This window comes from Tursiops truncatus, chromosome 6, assembly GCF_011762595.2.
Source record: "Tursiops truncatus isolate mTurTru1 chromosome 6, mTurTru1.mat.Y, whole genome shotgun sequence".
Lineage (NCBI taxonomy): Eukaryota > Metazoa > Chordata > Mammalia > Artiodactyla > Delphinidae > Tursiops > Tursiops truncatus.
Window position 1 is genome coordinate 82,980,587 of NC_047039.1, and position 19,693 is coordinate 83,000,279.

The window sequence follows — 19,693 nt, forward strand, 5'->3', positions numbered from 1 at the left end:
CGGCGCGTGCGTCGGTTAGGTCACGTCAGCGCAAATATGTAGGAGCCCAGTAGCTGCCGGAGTAAGTTTCTCGTCTCATCATGGCTAGATCCTCCCATTGGTTGAGACTGGACTCTAGGAAGGACGATGTGATCCAAAGGAAAAATACATGAGGTCTGTAATTCCCATACAGCAGCTCACAGGGTCTCCTCTTGCAAAATTCCTACAGGCATATCGTAGGACAGCCCAGGCGTCCCTGGAGTCAGCGACGACCCTGCCAGCAGGTCTGGGGGCGGGACCTGAGTCAATCCCTCCGGCCGCCGGGCTCTACCGCTTCTCCGCTGTCCACTTCAGCTTCCTGCCACCCTCCTGTCTCCAGCATGGTTTGTGGCCGCAGCCGTCCCTCCTTGTCCCGGCTTCTCCCAGGCGCCGAGATTCCTGCCTTACGCTTTGTCCTGCTTCCGCGGCTCCCTTGTTTTCCCCAGCCCCCCGTGCATGTCCCGGTCTCGGGCGTCAGAGCCTGGGGTCTGGGGGCCGGCCGGCGGCGCTCACCAGTCTCTCTCCTTGTCTCCCTCTACAGCCTGGTCCGACCCCCAGTGGTACTAACGTGGGCTCCTCAGGGCGCTCTCCCAGCAAAGCAGTGGCCGCCCGGGCGGCGGGATCCACAGTCCGGCAGAGGTAAGGATCTTGCGACCCTCTCGGCTGTGGGCTCCGAGGGACAGGGCCCAAGAATTCGTTGGTCCTGAGAAGGAGATCCCGGGATGTTAAGATTCATAAGGGCAGAACGAGCTAGCTGCCTGTGATGCGACCGTAGGGGTAGTTAAAGACTTCTTGGTCTTTTGCGTCTCGAGAGGGAGGCAATATTTTCTTCGCATTGCTCAGCTTTGAGTACCACTCTTGAAAAAGGAAAGTTAAACTGGAGTAAGGTCATAGACAGCATTGAGAAAACCGATGTCATTAAAATGGTGTCTTTAGAGCTGAGCTCTCCACTCACATTTCTATCTGGAAGTCCCATACACACTCGGTCTAACATGACTCGTCTAATGCGCAGCTCAGTCTTTCCTTTCACCTCAGCTCCCGCCGCCAATTATATCTCCCTACGTCCATAAAGCACTGCTGTAAACTCGTTCACTCAAAGCCAGAACTTCAGCGTCATCTTGGATTCTTTTAATGCTGTCTTTATCCAGTACGTTTATATTGTACATGAAGAACTTCTCATCCGTTTTTTCCTTCTCCATTTCTACTGCCTCAGTTTAGCCCTCAGTTTCTCACATCTAGAGAATTTTCTACCTAACTCGCCTCCTCTCCAGATCATTTCCACTCTAATGCATCTTCTGCTCTGATTCTGGCACACTGCTGGTTAGTTTCTTGTTGCTGAACTTAAACACGGTGGGGAGGGGGAGAGGGTTACCAAAGCTCTTGGTGGTGGGTTTTTTTTTCCCCCCAGCCTAATTGCTTCTCTTCTCTCTCTCCTGTGATCCAGCAACAGTGAGCTTATTACTGTTTTCTGAACTCACTAGACACCCCCCCCATCCCCACCCCTCCGGCCATTTGTGTATATTCTCCAAGACTAGGCTCAGGGATTATTTCCTCTTGAGGCCTTCCCTGACTCCAAAGGCAATAGCAGCTACTAGTCTTCTTTTTTACTCCCAAGCATTTTGTTCATACCCTTCTAATAGCATTTATGTTTCCATGTTTATCTCCTTCATTAGACTTTGACAAAAACTGCCCATCAGCTCTATCCTACCATAAGGCTGACACAATAAATGATGAGTGAGGGAAGGAATCAAGCCACCCTGTAATCTTGGGATTTTTTTGAAGGAACCAGTGGGGGTTTTATCTAGAGAGGAAAAGACCTTGAAGAGATACACAAAAACTATTCTCAAGGATGTGAAGAGGGATGAGACTTCTCTTGTTGGCTACAGTAGGTAAATCTAAAACTGATGATTTGAACTTACATGAGACAGATTTCATCACAGAGCAAAAACAATTCCAGTAGAACTGTGAGAAATGCTAAGATGACCCTGAATGATTGTGAGTTCCCTGTCATCAAGATGTTCAAGGTAAGGCTGGGATGGACCAGCTGGAAAGTGTGTCAGGCTGTGGTGTAGGTTATTTGGGCCTGGGGTGCTGTCTTGTTCCCACCCTGGATTTCAAAGATTCTTTGTGCTGGAATGGAAAACCTGTCCTATCGGTACAGTTCCTTGGGGAGTGGGTCTAGTTAAGGAGAATTGGTAACACTGTGGCAGAGAAGTTTGATCATCTGAAAACTCTTAAAAAAAAGAGAAATCTTGTGTTTATCAAATAAATGAAACAAGTATTTACTTAATAAAAAAAATTGAAGTAACTGCTGCACAAGTGAAATGGAGAAACAAACATTTGAGGACAGATGCAGCTTATCAAGTTGGGGGTGTTGATGTCTTTTAGAATTCACTACCGCTGGGGCCAGTGTAACTCAAAAGACCATGGTTGTATGTACTGAGACACCCTACAGAGTTCCCATCTAGAATCTTGGCACTCTTCTAAGTGTTACTTCATGAGTGTAATGTAATAGGTATTGACTGTTCAAGAATATATTCCCTCTTTGTGAGTCTGTAAGAAAAAGTTGAAGCTAACAGTTAATAATAGTGCTGTGGATTATGTAGTCCACAGATTTGCATTCTGTCTCATGTTCAATGAGGTAATAGAAGTAGAACCTTGAGAAGTAACTATGGGATTTAAGGTCAGGCCAGGGTTGGAGTCCTTGCTCTGTTACTACAGGATAAACGGAAGTTGCTAGGATGAAAAGGAGCAATAACACATGGTAAACTGTAAAGCCTTAAAATGCTTCAGTGTTCAGGATTTTCTTTTTTGAATTTCTTTCTATACAGCAGGTTCTTAGTATCTGTTTTATACGTATTAGTGTATACATGTCAATCCCAATCTCCCAATTCATCACAGCACCCCCCCCACCACGCTTCCCCCACTTGGTGTACGTACATTTGTTCTCTACATCTGTGTCTCTTTCTGCCTTGCAGACTGGCTCATCTGCACTATTTTTCTAGATTCCACATATATGCATTAATATACGATATTTGTTTCTCTTCCTGACTTCACTCTGTATGACAGTCTCTAGTGTTCAGGATTAATGGGAATCAGGCATAGTAAGGTGATGGACTAGCTGGGGTATTAAGGAAGTCATCAAATAGTTATTGAGGGTACATGCCAGGCACTGTTCCAGTCATGAGGCTGTATCTGTGGACAAGCTAGTCAGGGTTTGACCTCATGAACCTTATATTCCAATGTAAGAGACCATAAACAAGGCAAATAAATAGATAATTTCAGGCAGTAAGGCCAAGAAGAAAAATAAAGTTGTGTGGAGACTAGAGGGTGGGTGAGGATAGGGTGTTCAGAGTAGGTGACAGGTGAGTAGAGACCTAAAAGAGACAAGGGAGCAAATTATGCAATGGTCCGGGGAGGAATAGGCTTCCTAGACAGGAATAGTTAAGTGTAAAGACTCTGAGGTGGGAATGAGCTTGGCTTCTTTGAGGAACAGCCAGAAGACCACCATGTTAGAACAAAGTATGTTCAAGGTTGGTTATGAAAACCATTGCGTTAGGGTATAGGAGGAGGGAGCAGTTACACAGTGGCCAGAAAGAAAGGGTAAAATAGACCCCAAAAAGAAATTTAGGAGATTAAAATGGGCTCTGTTAACTTCTACCTAGCTTCCCAATAGGGGGGATGGGAGGTATTTTGAGTACATTTTTGGTATTTCTAGGTGGCCTGAATCCTCTGCTATGTCTGTGTGCCAGCAGATGTAAGAAATCTTCAAAGAGCACAGATTGATTCCTTGGGGGCTCCTGGAGATTTTGAAGACAGGAACTGGAGTTAGGTGGGTGTGGGAATAGTAGAAAGTACCTGGGTCCTAGTCTTGGCTCAGCCGATGACTTATTATGTCCACACTGGGTTTATCATCTAGCTCAAGTTCCTTTTTATGAACGAGGAAAATTTCACGTACCTACTCCACCAATTAGATGATGTGTATCTGTGTGTGTGAAAGCTCTTGTAAGTGTATGAATTACTCTGTAAATCCCTGTACAGTTTACAATCAGTTTTCCCATAGAAACAGTCATACAGATGGAGTTAGAAGTTCCCAGGTGACCATGTAGCCCATAATTAATGTGTCTGAAATGTAATCTTTATAGTACAGTACATCAGAATCATCGTTTGACACTAACTGTTTTTAGATTTCTAGCATGAACACAGCTCTTTTTGCTGGAGCCCACACTGAAACCGGGACTCCACTCTCCCACTCCATGCAGCAGGGCAGCCTCCCTGAGCTCTAGGCCAGTGCTCCTTGCATTCAGAGTGTGGAATCAAGTCTGTGGTAGGGTGAGGTGGGGATTAGGAACCAGAGTTGGGAGGCAAGAAGAGACGGTGGGGACAGGGTATTCACTTTTGGTTTCTCCCTGTTTGCCCGTCTTTTTTCAAAAATCCAGAACCAGCAGTCCACGGATAACTGGAATGGGATTTTGAGGGAGGGTGTGTTGGGATTCGGTTAATGGCGAGGGGTGGTGACGGGACAGGGCTTTCTCTCTCTTCCTTTCCCCTTCCCTAGAATTTCTGAGTTGGTGATAAATGGGCTGAAGGTTTCTTCTGACCTGTCTCATACTTACTACTTATTTTTACGTGGTACCAGTTTTGCACTGAGGGGAAATGAGAAGTGGGATTGGAGGAGTGCTGTGTAGGAGAATAGCTGTTGGGGAGGGTTTCCTAGTGACCAAGGAGAGGAGGGAAAGGATTCCCTGGCTTCCTTCCTGGTCAGTGGCATTAGTGCTGTTCGCTGCTTCTGTGTGCCAGGGCTGCCTGCGCCACACAGCTCACTTCACAAGCCTTGATCCCCTTGTGAGGGACAAGTTCTGGTTGGGTGTTTCCTGCATTTTTTTCACATCCTACCTCTGTCCAGGATCTATAGTCAGTATATCAAAATAATGAAAACAGATTGCAAAATAATATTTCATAAAATATATACTGTTTTGAGACTTGGATTACAATTACAACTTATGTTTTTTGTCTTTTTTGTAGAAAATACAGTAATTTAAAAACATTTTAAAGTAGTCATTTAAAAATCAGGTAATAAGGATTGAGGGTATTTTTAAGCAGGAGTTTTTTACTTGACTTCACAAAAATACATGTGAAGTGAAACTGAAGTGCACTGTCCAAATGAGGTGCCCATATGTGTGAGCAAGTGGATGGGCTCAAGTCAGAACTGGGTCCACAGCCGAGCGTGGCTGCCTGCTGGCTATGTGGCCTTCGGCACTTTGCCTAACCCTTTATGAGCCTCATTTTCCTCATTTATAAAATGGAGATGGTAAGTACTTTTCTGGGTTATTGTATGTATCAGTGTATGGTGGGTACTCAGTTCTTAGTGGTTATGATCAGTGGAGTAAAAGCAAGCAAAAGCAAGGAGGTATTAGCAAAGAAAAAGTTAATTTTTTGGTTCTTTACCAGTGTAATGGTAGCATATGTTATGATGCTCTGATAAGGGTTTCCAAGAAAAGGCCATTTGTCACATTTTTTCTCTTCACAGGAAAAATGCCAGCTGCGGAACGAGGAGCGCAGGCCGCACCACCTCAGCAGGCACTGGGGGGATGTGGCGATTCTACACAGAAGATTCACCGGGGCTCAAAGTGTAAGTCCTGGGAGCAGACCTTGTGTTTCTGTCCAGAATCACAGAGCCCTTTGGCAGCACTCTGTCTCTGCCACCAGTGGTGTTTGCTTTGATGAGATTTGTAATACACAGCAGCTTCCTTTGTGCCGGGTGGGCGGGGTCTGGTTTGTCCATATAGCAGCCAATTAGTTTAGGGCCTGGAATGACATCTGTTCATGGTTTGAGTGAAAGCAAGGGAACATCTTCATGTAGCTCTGTCAGAATAAATGATGGGAATAGAGAGAACTGGAGGGAAAACAGTTTAATTAGGTGAAATTGCTCATTTGGTGTTCTTGTCCCACACTGAGAAATAGAGGAGTAACCATTTGAATAGGAGCTAGGTGATTTTTCAAAGCTCTCCTGGAGGCATAGGCTGATATTATTGCAGTCTAATGGGAGTTTCTGCATTAGCCTGTGTTACCAAAAGTTCTTTGGCCTCCTTGTCGTTGGTGGGTGGTGACTGGACCTGTATCACTTCCCAAGTTCTAGGCCTGGGAATGCTCATTAGGTGATGGGATATGGGCATCTCGGGGAAGCCCTGTCCCCACGCCTCACCTCGCTTTCTGGTACTGTGAAACCTAATCCCACAGGTTTCTGACCAGGTAGGCTCTAGGACACCACTGCTTACAGCTGTTTCCTGACTGAATCCAGTGGATGAGGAATTGGAATAATGACAGCAGCTCTCATTCATATAGCACCTCAGGTTCAGAAGCTCAGATTCAGAGAGGCAAAGCTACTTGTCAAGGACAAACAGCCAGCAAGAGCTGGAGCCAGATATTCTGGGACTGTTAAATTCCATGCTCTTTCCATTCTGCCTGTTTGGTAACAGAGACACAATCAGATTTATTTGGATTAGTTTAATTAACTTGACCAGTAGCTTGACTTAGATCACAAATTTAATTTAGAAAGACTTGCCTAGAATTCTTGAGGTTTTGTTTTATTTATTGATTTTTTTTTCCCCCCGTTATGACGAAGACTTACAAGGTGAGAATGTATTTCAGGAAATAATTCTTGGTGTTGGGGATGTGTGAGTTGGCAGCGTTTTGGTCCTTGTTAGAGGTAATTTTTCTGAATATTTCAGAGACAAATTTTGAAGCCCCTTGCTCTTCAGGGTATCCAGGGGACAACATTTTAAACCTTCTCGAGGTGGTGAAACAACTGTTCTCTTGTGGGTGAATCTGGCTTGTTCTTGCTTTGGGCTGTTGTGCAGCCAGGCTTGCTTGCTGCTGTTGTGAGTCCTAGGAATCGAGAGAAGCTATTCCTTTGCAGTGTCATAAACCACAGTCTCATACCAGAGAGAGAGGTTTTTGGTGAAAGGACATAGTTGGGAAATGGTATCCTCAAATCCACGTCTTGGAGCAGTCAGGTACCATCCTGGAGCTTGCTGTTGGCTCTTCCTGGGAGTTAGAATTTTTTTTCAGGTTGATAACAGTAGCATTTCCTGAGAGCTTACTAGAAGCCTACACCGTGTGTGTGTTAATATATTTAATACCTCAGCAACCCTATGAGAGAGGTGCTGTGATTATCCCCACTTTACAGACGAGGCAAATGATGTTTGGAGAAGGTGAGTCACAGGGCCACAGTCATATCAGCTTTATGCTTTATGGCTGATGTTACCTAACGGCGCTTTAAAGTAAGGCAGTATGATCCAGTGCATCGTGACGACCATCTCTTCCTAGGTACTTTTAAGTTTGTTTACTCCCATAATTGTACAAATTTTGGAAGAACAAAATAGTGTAGCAAGGACTTGGATCTCCATGCATTGATGATTGTCCACTAGTGGACTCTTGTTACCGCCTGCTCCGCTGGGTTACTCTACTGCCCAAATTATAAAGATTCCTGGGGTCTTTTCCTGTGTCCACCCCCAGGTGTACCTGGGAGGTGAAGTGACATCTTGAATTCTCCAAAACTGTTGTTGGCAAGAGGAGTCAAAAAGACGAGGCCTTTGACTGACATCAGCATTGACAGGTTGTGTAAAATCAAGGAGTTCTAACTTTAAGAAACCCATGTACTAATTCTCAACCTGGAAAGCATTTGATTTAGGGAAGGGCTGATGAGTAAAATCTACTTCCTTTCTACAGTAAACTAAATATAAATCAAACTTAATGTTGCCTAGAATGTTTGCTCCCCTAAATATAGGAACCTTAAAGCAGTAAAATGAGCACAATGTGTGGAATCAGAAAACCTGAGTTCAGATCCCTCCTTTCCATTCTGGCTCTGTGTTCTTAGGCTCTATGTTCTCATTTCATAACATTAATATTTGTTTCATCTGTGTCTTGAGCTTGTTAATCATATGGGATCATATATTTGAAAATGCTTCATAACTTATAATGGGATATTCATCTTTGTTATGCCTAGTTTATTGTAGTTAGACGATGAAGGTGGTCTTTATTAATTTGAAATAATAGTTTGGTAATTGGATCATTTGCACTTAAAGAGTTTGGGAAATTTTTTAAATTACTTTTTATTATGGAGAATATCAAATGCACGAAATTAAAGAGACTAGTGTCTCTAAGACATTAGATCCTTTTTTTGTATATATTTTAGTATGTTTCATTAAAAGATAAGGATTCCTTTCTAAATAACCGCAATGCTGTCACCCTCAAAATATCCACAGTAATAATTTTTGGAATATTTTTAAATGTTGTAAATAATATTCTTCCACGGATCTTAGGTGCTTTCCCCTCCCTTTTCCCCTAGGCAGTCTTTAATATTACAAATATATTAATGTATTATTACTGAAACTAAGCCTGCCTTTTCTTATTTCCAGTGGCCCTGTTCCAGTATTGGTTATGAGTCTTCTGTTCATCGCTTCTGTATTTATGTTGCACATTTGGGGCAAGTACACTCGTTCATAGATTCCGCTACATCCATCTGTCTGTCATCTGAAGAAGAAAGGAAAAACACCCCAACATATCTTGGACCAAAAGCATAGTGATTTTCTGTTCATGAGAAAGAAATTTTCTGTAAGCTTACTGTTTTACAGGGAACTTAATGAAAACTGATTTTAAGGAATCATTTTTTTCCTGTGGCTAATAAACTTTTAAATTCATATACCAAGTCTCATTGCTCATGCCTGGCTGCTAGGGCCCTTAGTCTCTCTACCTTTAGATTTACAAGTAAATATGCAGAAAGCATTTTGTGGAGATTGTTTTTTTGGTTGGATTGACAGTTTCTTATATGACCATGTAGTCATTCAAATGCACGATACTGTCAGTGGCCCTGGCTTGTTTTCTTCTAGGTATCTCTGTCTTGGTCATTGTTATTTTGGGTGTTCTGTGGTTTTCAAGGAGTGTGCCTATGACTCCATCAGGCAGATCTGTGTTCAAAGGCAGCTGGTACCCAGCGGAATCGTCAGAAATCATCCAGAAATCTTGGATGAAATGTTTGCTCATTCTATTCTTTGTCTCTAAAACCATACATAATATTTTTGCCTCTTCTTTCTGTCAGTTCTTAATTCTGTGGGTGTAGATGAGGGGTTTCAATCTATTTGTCACTTGTTGCTAAACCCCTTTTGAAAGAATTCATTTGATAAATTGGATTTCTTATATAAAATTTTGTTTTCATTTTGGAAATTAAAGACCTTAATAATCAGTGTGAGATACCATTTCTAAACTGAGTTGATATAATTCCAACCAAAAATAAAAATGTTTGACGTTTCACTTAGCTTATGCTGCCTTCTGGGTATGAGCATTCACTTTTTGGTAGACCATAGGAAATACCAAGAATAGCTCAAAGGTGCGCACTCCAGGAGTCTAGGACTCTAAGCCACAATTTCTAAAGATTGAGATCCATTTAAAACGCCCTAGTTGTCCGCCAGAATCACAAAATGATGAAGAGGTGTATTAGTTTAAAAAAATCAATAATTTGGAAAACATCTTTCTCTAAGCCTATTAAAAAAATTTTCTACAACAGTTTCGTAAGTGTTTTTCTTAAATCCTGGCTGAAAAGTAATTTTAGGTCCAAAGTGCCAAATTTAAGTGGTGAAAGTATGTATCTTTAAAAATGATTTCCTAGGGCAATATATGGGTGAGTGTGCTCTTGTAAATCCTAACAGATGGCAAATTATTGGGGGAAAAAATGATGAAAAACTGGTTCCCTTTGATCTTGGGAATTGATTATTGCATGAAATAAGTATCTTCATTTTGAAATCAGAGGAAAAAGTCTCAATTTTCATTTGGAAGAAATTAAAGATGATAGTAGCTATAATAGAATTTTTTTCTGATATTCTTGTTGACAGTACTAATAACAGTTAAAAGTTACACATTTAATTTGGAAAAGAAATCTGCTCCTCTGCAGGAGGGGTCTTTTTCTTTGGGGGAGAAGCTGAAGCCGCTTGGGGGAGCCATTTGGTTGTAAGGGGAGCACTCTTCACTGCACAGTGCTGCTGTTAGCCTCCTCTGCTTAGCAGTGGTCTCTAGTGGACTGATTGCTGAAAGTCACTGATTTTTCTGAGCTAGTGATTTATAAGAAAATGCTAGTTTTCAGTGGCAGAGCAAGATGCTTCATTCAGCAGAAGGAAAATTGGGGGTTGGGCATAAAAATGTACAACATTTATTATGTAGCTGTTTTTGGCTCTGATGAGACAATGCTAATACCATAGCTGAGAGTCTTAGTGTTCAAGCTGTTCCTTTTCCTCTCTTTTTCTTTTTTTCCAATTTTTAAAAATTGTGGTAAAATACACATAACATAAAAAGTACCATGTTGGCAGTTTTTAAACTGTGCAAGTCAGTGGTATTGAATACATTCAGATTTTTGTGCAGCCATCGCCACTATCCATCTCCAGATCTCTTTTTCATCTTGCAAAACTGAAATTCTAAGCCCAGTAAATAGTAACTCTACTCCCCCTCCCCCTTCCCCTCAGCCCCTGGCAACCACCATTCTACTTTCTGTCTCTATGAATTTGACTTTCTAAGTACCTCATATGAGTGGAATCATATAATATTTTTTCCTTTTGTGACTGACTCATTCCACTTAGCATAATGTCCTCAAGATTCGTCTACGTTTTAGCATATGTCAGAATTTCCTTCCTTTTCAAGGCTGAATAATATTCCACTTATGTATGTATCACATTTTATGTTCCTTTCTTTTTAAATAGGGATTCCTAGACTGTTGTTTCCTAGGGGATCATGAGCCATTTATAGTAATTTCAAAAACTTAACAAATTAGACCTTGACCTGCATTGAGGCTACCTTGGCCCAAAGAATCCTCAAGCTCCCTTGACTATGGGCTAAAATCTAGCCATTACTGAATGGACACAGCCCACACATGCTGAATAGAAGCTCTAAGTGATTAAAACTGGGAAAGTGAATTACATTATAACTGCAACTTGAGCTGAGCCTTATAAGTCACCGGGGAACAACCATATTAGGGAAAGCGCCCAAGAGTCCCTGAGGCTAGTGAGGGATGGAAAGACTAAGATCTCTGGGCCCAACAGTGCCTTGAACACATTCCAGTAAAAGAGTAGACGAGAAAAGATCTATTCCTGGGAGAGGCGAAACATGTTATATACCTTCTGTTTTCACACCTGTCCTAGTCTAGACTCCACTTTTTTTTCCAGGTGCTAATGTCCTCATAGGAAGAATTGAAAAAAACCTTCTGAAATGCAAATGTTGGCATCAAGTTAAAATGGATGAAAATGTCTACAAAGCTGGCTTCATTCAACAGGAAATACTGTACAGTATGTGGTGTTCCTATGCACAGGAACTCCAGAGCTGCACTGCCCCTCCCCTCAAGTGCTGCAGGAGGAGAGTTCCGGCCAGGACCAAGTTTTGCACAGGCTCCGGACGCGCAGGCTCAGCGGCCATGGCTCACGGGCCCAGCCACTCCGCGGCATGTGGGATCTTCCCGGACCAGGGCGCGAACCCATGTCCCCTGCATCGGCAGGCGGACTCTCAACCACTGCGCCACCAGGGAAGTCCCCAGGACCAAGTTTGTTTGACTCTCCTAGGAGGTCTAAACTTACTGCACTTACGACCCCATCTTCCAGGCTTGGAAGTGTTTCTGACCTGGGTTCAACTGCTGGCCCTGCCATTTACCAGTTGTGAGATCATGGGTGTCTCACCTCTGTTTTTTGGGTCTCATTTTCCTTAGCTGTAAATGACTATAGATATGATAGTTCCCACCAAATAGGAAGACTAAATGAGAAGAAAGATCCAAGAGTTGCTTTGTTAATTAGCTAAGAGTTAACACGTGCTTATTCTCAGTAATTTTGGAGATGTAGGTTTCTTGTTAAATCAACAACCTAATGAGGAATTTACTATTTGCCCCATTTTACACAAGAGGAAACTGAAGTTTAAACCACTCAGCTTGTAAGTGGAAGGGCTGGGATTTAACTCCAGATCTCTGACTTACCCACTGGAGTCACATAGATAGGATTATTAAGTATTTGGGTTGAGGGCTAGGGAAGGGTGTCACAATAGAGCTTGCACACAGAGCTTTAAAAATAACACAACTGCAAGAAAAGCGCCATCATTTGGTGTACTCCAGACATTACATAGCTTCAGTTTGAGGTTTTGGTTCCGCAGAAGGAATTGGTTTCTCTATTTCAGTCCTGAGCTTTGTTCAGTCTATGGAACTCTTGTGTTTGTAGAGAAAGTGTAGTTGTTTATTCATTCAACAAACACTGATTACTGTGTGATATGCTTTTCTACTGGGGTTTTAGAAATGACCTGGTGAGGTGACTCATTGCTTTAAAAGGCTAGGCATTTGGATGTTAGGATCCTAGTCCCACTTGGGGCTAGTGGGGCTACAAGTCCTACATAACTGTTGATTATGGAGAAACCAGGCAGGGACCCCCTCAAGGGCCCCTCAACTATTGGTGAAATCAGTAGTTGGGACCACAGTTTAAGAACCAGTATGCTCATGGTGTGTGGGCAATGGTGCCAGGGATTGCAAAACTGGAACTACCTTCCAGGAAATCTATACTGTATGGCCACGTGTATAACAGAGGAAGACCGGGGAACCCTGGGATACTCTAGCTGGAAGGGCTGAGAGTTCACACTGTGTTCTCCCCATTGTACAACAGAGTTCTGGGGCCCCAGAGAGGAGGGGCTTGCCCAAGATTGTGCAGCAAGTCTGTAGTAGAGCAGAGGTCAGAACCAGGCTTCCTGTTTCCAGGCCAGGGCTCCACCTCCTAACTGCACTGTGAGCCCTATTTGGGGCCTCTGCATAAGCCAGCAGACCTCTCTGGAGGCTAGACTCTGGAACGAGGTAAGCCAAGTGATGGGCTTTGCTCAGTGGGCAGTGTTAATGAAAGGGAGAGGAGTAAAAGCAGCAAGGTTAGCTAGTAAAAATAAAATGAATAATGTTAGTAAATTTAGGAGAAAGTCAACGAGTTCCTAAGACTTGACAGAGAGACAAAATAGGGAGAAGCAGCCAGCAGAACTGCACTGTTTTGCACTCTCGTGACCACAAATGTTAGGTGAGCCAAGAACACAGCGAGATTGACCAACCAGGGTTAAAGTAAAGGCTAAACTTTTAAATACTATTCCTGGCCGCTCTGGCAACTAGGTCTCCTTCCCATGCTAAAGATAAAATAAAACATGCAAATTAACTGAATAGAAATCAAAGGTGTAGTCATAAACAGTCTAGATCACTCCATTTGGGTAAAGGGCTGGAAGTCTGTACCTCACAAAGCAAATGAAGACACGAGAAGAACTTGAATTACACATAAGAGGGTTAAATTAGCCCTGCGAAGTACTTGTTTTCCTCCCTATCGACGCTGGTCATAGGCGGTGCAGGTGGTAAATCCTGTTCTTGCCTGTCCCTATGGTCTCAAGCTGTTCTAACAGACAGTAGTTGCTGGGAAGAAAATGGAAGCTCATTCTCCCAGGGCCCTATCTAAACTGGTTTGGGCTGTAAAATTTAAACAGGGGTTCTCAAAGTTTAGCATGCACTGGAATCACCTCAGGATAATCTGCTTCTGCTCCATGGCAGATCTGGCTAGCCCCAGACTGGGCGTCCCAGCTCTCTAAAACACAAGTCACACAGTGGGGTTTATTCCAGGCCCATCTCAGGTACAAGTGTGTTAATTTTGTCCCCCTTTCTCTTTGAAGCTTTAACTATGGTGCTATTTGTTCTGAAGTCTCTGCACTGCATCTGGGGAAATCCACCTGCCTTGCGTGGCTTTGCATTTTGTGTATTTGTGACCTGGTGGTATGCACGGTCAGCTGGCAGTGGAGTGGAAGGCCCTGAGAGCCTGCAGAGCCCTGGTTCTCCCTTCAGTTCTCTTTGACTCAAGGCAGTACCTCTTTTCAGAGAGCATGTGCTGCCTGAATGAGCAAAACAAACTCTTGTCAGATTTCCTTTTGTGGTAGCCTTGCTGCACTGAAACCTTGAGTCAGCTCCAGGAGGCAGTAAAAACATGAAAGGTGCTGCAAGTCTTTCACGACTGTGCTGGCAGGGATTCCCTTATTGGGTGGGCCATTAGATACTGGCTTGGCACTCCCCCACGTCTGTCCATCCAGATGGTGTAAAAGGCTCTAGCCGGCACACGTCCCACCGTGGGAGAGCTGTCGGGTCCACCAGACTTGCGAACACTTCTATGAGACCCAAGTGATGGTGGGAGGGGCCAGCAAACATTTGCAGTGATGTGTGCATATCCTTTGCACTTCTTGTTGGTGCGTTTAGTAAACCGAAATTAAAGGAAATTTAGGTGAGTGGTGAGCTGTCATTCTCACCGATCTCTGAACCTGGTGCAGGCCTGATGGTCTGACCTTGCTCACTGCTCTTCCTCTTTTCCTCCTTCTCATTCCCCTCCTCCTCCTTTTCTTTTCGTTTTCTTCTTTCTCCTCTTCCCTTGACCCTCCCCCTCCCTTCTACCCTCCCATTACTCTCTTCTGTTCTACACAGCTTGAATATTCCTGGGCTATTGTTTGTACAAATACAATAAACTGTGCAAAGAAACACAATCCTCCAATGAAAGTTATTTAAAAGTAATTCTGATTTTCACTTACATTTTCCCAAGTTGCTATGGGTTGAATTGTGTGCTCCAAAATTTATATATTGAAGTCCTAAGCCCTAATACCTCAGGATGTGACCTTATTTGGAGATGAGGTCTTTACAGAGGTAATTAAGTTAAACTGAGACATTAGCATAGTCCCTAATCTGATATGAACTGCATCCTTCTAAGAAGGAGAAGTTTGGACACAGGCAGCCATACAGGGAGAACACCTTGTGAACTTGAGGACATCCATCTACAAGCCAAGGAGAGAGGCCTGGAACAGGCTCTTTCCCTCATAGCCTTCAGATGGAACCAAACCTGTCAGCACCTCGACTTTGGACTTCTACCCTCCAGAACTGTGAGACAATGTGTTTCTATCGTTTAAGCTGCCCCGTTTGTGGTATTTGTTATGGCAGCCCTAGCAAACCAATACATACTAAAGGGGAAGCTAGTCCGTAATTCTCAGTGATGTTTTTAACCACCACCCTCCCTCCTGTCTTCCTAGTTCTCTCACGCCTGCAGCAGCTGTGGTACCTCTTGATCTCTAAACTCCAGAAACCCTTCCCCACCACTAGCTTGAATGACTTCTATTTTTCTAACACCTCTCCTGCTGAGCAAGAAATTAGCAAACTTTTATTCATTGCTCTGGTAACTTAACCTTGAGAAAGGTGGTGCCCCAAATTGGAAACACAAGCATTTTGGGTCACTGGAAGTGGATAGCCTTAATGTAAACGTAAATATGGCCTATTTCATGCACAAGGTGAGCACAATTTCTATTTGGATTGTTTAGTCCAGAGACTTGTTTATGTCATGGTGAACTGAGAAAACCCCAGTGTTCTGACTCAAGACCAAGAAGACCTTGGTTGGTGGTAAATTATTAGCAGGGAATTTGGTAGTGACCAGAGCTCGTTTAGCAGAGTGGATGGCATTCATACAGTAACCATAAGCCTGGACCAGTGAAGGCCTGGCACACCTAGCTAGGATTTGAGGGTATATACAGCAGCTTGGGTGTCCAGATTCAAGTTTTCACTTATGTGTATTATCCTTGCATTCCTAGAATGAGCTCCACTCTGTCACTGTAATAAAAAGAGTTAACATAGCAGGCTGAACACTGCTATTTTTAGAGGTTGGCCCCTGGCTGGTGGTCTGCAGACTTGGCATTTAAGGCTGATTGATGATGTGATTTCTCCTGTACACGAGCTTTCCTTCTGAGAGTCTGGAATTTTGGTAGTTGTGCCTAGGCAACCACTGCCAATAAAATCTTTGGGCACTGAGTCTTTAATGGGCTTTCTGGGCAGAAACATCGCACACATGGTTGCATTCTTCGCTGCTAGAGAAAGGATCATTCTTGATGTGTCCCTCACAGGAAGGAAAGAGTATAGGAAGCCTGCATGGATTTCTCCAGAACTCACCTGCGTCTTTTTCCTTCCATGATCCTATTTTGTATCCTTTTACTGTAATAAACCTGAGCCATGCTGTGAGTACAACTATGTGCTCAGTCCTGTGAGTCATTCTAGAAACTCAACGAACACGTGGGTGGTCTTGGGGAATCCCTCGAAGAGTCACGGTGTCTTGCTTTTTAATGTGTTGTTGCGTTGTGTCTGCTAATATTTTATGTTTTCTTTATTGATATTGTTCAGTTCAACTCCCATTTATCAAGCTTTTCTTCATGCACATTGTTCTAGACATTGACATATAGCAACTTCTTTAATCTTTTGAGGTGCCCAGGACAGCTCATTTTATAGGTGAGAAAGCTGAGGCCCACAGAGATGGAGTGACTCACTCAGAATCATGGAGCTCCTGACTGCACAGCAGAGCTGGGAACCAGGGCTATCTGCCTCTACGTTAGGGTGACCAGCAGTCCCAGTTTGCCCTCGACTGAGGGTTTCCTAGAGCATGGCACTCTGAGTACTAAAACTGCGACGGTCCTGGGCAAAATCAGGACACCTGGTCACCCTACTTCAAGTCCGCAGCTTTTTTTATACTTTATCCAACTAGATACTTCTATTTTCCTGAGGGAGAGCTTGTCCCCATTAGGAGGTGGCCTATTTAGACCCAAATTGGAAGAGCCAGACACCTGGTCTCTCAAGGAGACCAATTTCCAAAGACCTTGCCTTAGTGCCAAACACTCTGCACCTCCCAACCCGCCTTGCTCAGTCTGCTCTTTCCTCTTCTCCACCAAGTGCACCGCCCATCTCTGCCCACCACATTTTTCAGCATTACTGGTTTTAATTTCCTGCACCATCCCCTTTGCAAAAACTTCTTTCCTGATTTAATTACTATTTCTCTTAATTAAATTTCATTCTCTCGATTGTCGTTAAACTCCTGAAGTTGTTTCTCCAACGAATTTAACAGTGAGGCCCTGTGCTTAGAGATTAATTGTCGTCATTTTTCCCTCAAACACAGGTACTTTCTTACTTCTCTTCAATTATCTGTGGGCAAAAGGAAAGTGACCATCCTTCTTCCCAGGGCCTCTCTGAGAACAAACACCGCTGGGGGCTGCCGTGAGAGAGGGGGAGAGGGGGAGAGGGGGAGAGGGGGAGGGGGGAGAGGGGGAGGGGGGAGAGGGGGAGGGGGGAGAGGGGGAGAGGGGAGAGGGGGAGAGGGGGAGAGGGGGAGAGGGGGAGAGGGGGAGGGGGGAGAGGGGGAGAGGGGAGAGAGGGGAGAGGGGAGAGGGGGGAGAGGGGGAGAGGGGGAGGGGGGAGGGGGGAGAGGGGGAGAGGGGGAGGGGGAGAGGGGGGGAGGGGGGGAGAGGGGGAGAGAGGGAGGGAGGGAGGGAGGGAGAGAGGGAGAGAGGGAGGGAGGGAGGGAGAGAGAGAGGGAGAGAGAGAGGGAGAGAGAGAGAGAGGGAGAGAGGGAGGGAGAGAGAGGGAGAGAGAGAGGAGGAGAGAGAGGGAGAGGGAGGGCAGGGCGGTGGCGGGGGGATGCCAAGTCTCTTGAATTCTTCTCCCACCTTCTACTGAGTCTAATCTCAGGGTAAGTAGCCAGAAAGCCCCAGGTGACTCAGGCGGGCTCGTGAACAGCCTGGCGGGGGTGGGGTGGGGGTGGGGAGGGGCTCCAGGGGCACAGCTCAGTTTTCAGAGATAATGGCTCCCTGCCAGGAGGGGTTTGGGATGGTGCGGAGGGATATAGGGGCTGCCTCTGGCCTCAAGCATTGCACCCAGCCAAGGTCTCTCAGAGGAACTAAGGCTGTGGCTCAAAGGAACAGAAACACTTCCGGCTAGAACTTCCCTTCCCTGGAACGCCCCTCTTAGGAAACCAAAGCTCCAGTGCTCTACCCTCTGATCACCTTTCTCACGGTCTCAGTACAGCAGCCTTTTGACCTTTCAGCCTCAAACTCCTGTTTTCCCAGCTCCATCACCCCAGACTCTCCTCTGTCTTTGTGCACAGACCCTTGAAAAACGGTGACTAGAGAAGGATGCATGGTTCCGGGTGGGGCCCAGTAAGCTTCCTGTATGAGCTAGTTGCTGCATCCTCTGGCCCTGTATGGGTGAAGCACCCGCAGAGGTACAAAGTACAGGCTCTGGGGCCCTCAGACCCAGCCTGGCACATACAGGCTGTGGGATCTTGTTTCTCCAATGCCCCAAGCCTCAGTTCCCTCGTCTGCAGATATTCAGATATAGTACCATGTGAAAGGGGTACAGGGCTGCCTTTTATTATATGTCAGGATTAAATGAAACAACGGAAGTAAAGAATTCAGCACAGTGCTTGGTGTGTAATTAGCCTTAAACAACAAGTAGTATTACTCACACTGAGTAGCATTTGCTCCTATATGTCACAGAATCCCCAACTTTTAGGACTGAAAAGAAAACTGAAGTCCTTTAAGCCCTCTCATCTCCCCAGCCATTTGATTATGACATTTCTATTTGGTCTCTGACTCTGCTTGGGTACCTCCTGGGATGGCGAACACTGCTCTGGGGAATCCCTGCCTTCTTTGGGTTACTCTATAGATGTCAATTAGCTCTGTTTACAGGTGTGATGTATTTAAACTGCTTTCCAGTTGCAGGGAACAGGAAGCTGTCCCCTATTCAACTACAATAATGTAGGCTGCCAGAGAACAGGACACAAATGATCATTTGGAAGATAATTCAGCAAATAACTCAATGACATACTCACAGATGAAGGATTCAGGCTCTAGACTCTCTGCCTACCCAGTTCCTGGGAGGGGCGGGGTCCAGTCCAGCTGAAGATAAGGTCCTGAGAATGAGGTAGAACCCAGTTAATTCAGACACGTTTTATAGACAAGGCCTCAAAAATCCCGAAGGAACTTTTTTTTTTTTTTTTACATCTTTATCGGAGTATAATTGCTTTACAATGGTCCAAAGGAACCTTTGAAGTCACCCTTCTCCTGAGTTCACAGGACTCACAAACAATACCATCCATCCCTGGTTATTCATGCTCATTAAACGTCAGAATAAAGAGCTTAGAGCTCAGGAGGGGCTCCATCCCCATTACTCTGGGGCCGCTTAGCTGCATTTATGATGAGAAGGCCCTGGGGTGTCTAACTACCCGATTTGCTTAATAAAGTCCTCCCGGTCCTGCTGATGTTACCAGCTTCATGTCGCACATTCTTGTGCTATTGGGGTGGTGCCAGAATGTATTTAAATATCCCATTGTGTCTATTTCATTTTTATTTAAAGGAAATGAATTTCAAGGTTTAAAGCAGATTTTCTAATGCAAATGCACCTATGCAGCTAGGTGTGAGGAGCCAGAAGTAAGGGAACGGTTACAGTATAGGAACTGTAGGAGGCATTCAAGGCTCATCTAGCTGGAGGTCCTGTTCTCCTGTGAACTGTGGCTTGTGAGACGGTGGATTCTCATTGTTAGCAAGTACATATTTGTATAAACCTGAATTTTCATTTAGTGCTTAATAGATTTAATTTTACCTTAATGATATATTTTATTTCTTTTTTTTTTGGTATAAATTTACTTATTTATTTTTGGCTGTGTTGGGTCTTCGTTGCTGTGTGCGGGCTTTCTCTAGTTGGGATGAGCGGGGGCTACTCTTCGTTGCGGTGCGTGGGCTTCTCATTGCGGTGGCTTCTCTTGTTGCGGTGGCTTCTCTTGTTGCGGAGTACGGG

At 44.4% G+C, this 19,693-nt stretch overlaps 1 protein-coding gene and 1 long non-coding RNA gene across 2 annotated transcripts in view; one reads left to right on the forward strand and one right to left on the reverse strand.

Moving 5' to 3' along the window:
* The window catches only part of LOC141278994 (uncharacterized), a 56,468-nt gene that overhangs the window by 15,068 nt on the left and 21,707 nt on the right, over positions 1–19,693 (reverse strand). Inside the window, exon 2 of the long non-coding RNA XR_012332606.1 lies at positions 18,729–18,809. This is a non-coding gene — a long non-coding RNA (uncharacterized lncRNA). The remainder of the gene's footprint in view (positions 1–18,728; positions 18,810–19,693) is intronic.
* SEC61B (SEC61 translocon subunit beta) lies at positions 220–8,722 on the forward strand. Its single transcript, XM_004324583.3, has 4 exons — positions 220–362; positions 560–657; positions 5,549–5,650; positions 8,439–8,722. Exons 1-4 carry the CDS (start codon positions 360–362, stop codon positions 8,524–8,526), a joined length of 291 nt encoding a protein of 96 aa, XP_004324631.1. The 5' UTR covers positions 220–359; the 3' UTR covers positions 8,527–8,722.

Coding starts and splice junctions, on each gene's coding strand:
- SEC61B (XM_004324583.3), top strand. Junction 658..5,548: donor GGATCCACAGTCCGGCAGAG/GTAAGGATCTTG, acceptor TTCTCTTCACAG/GAAAAATGCCAGCTGCGGAA. Junction 5,651..8,438: donor GATTCACCGGGGCTCAAAGT/GTAAGTCCTGGG, acceptor TCTTATTTCCAG/TGGCCCTGTTCCAGTATTGG.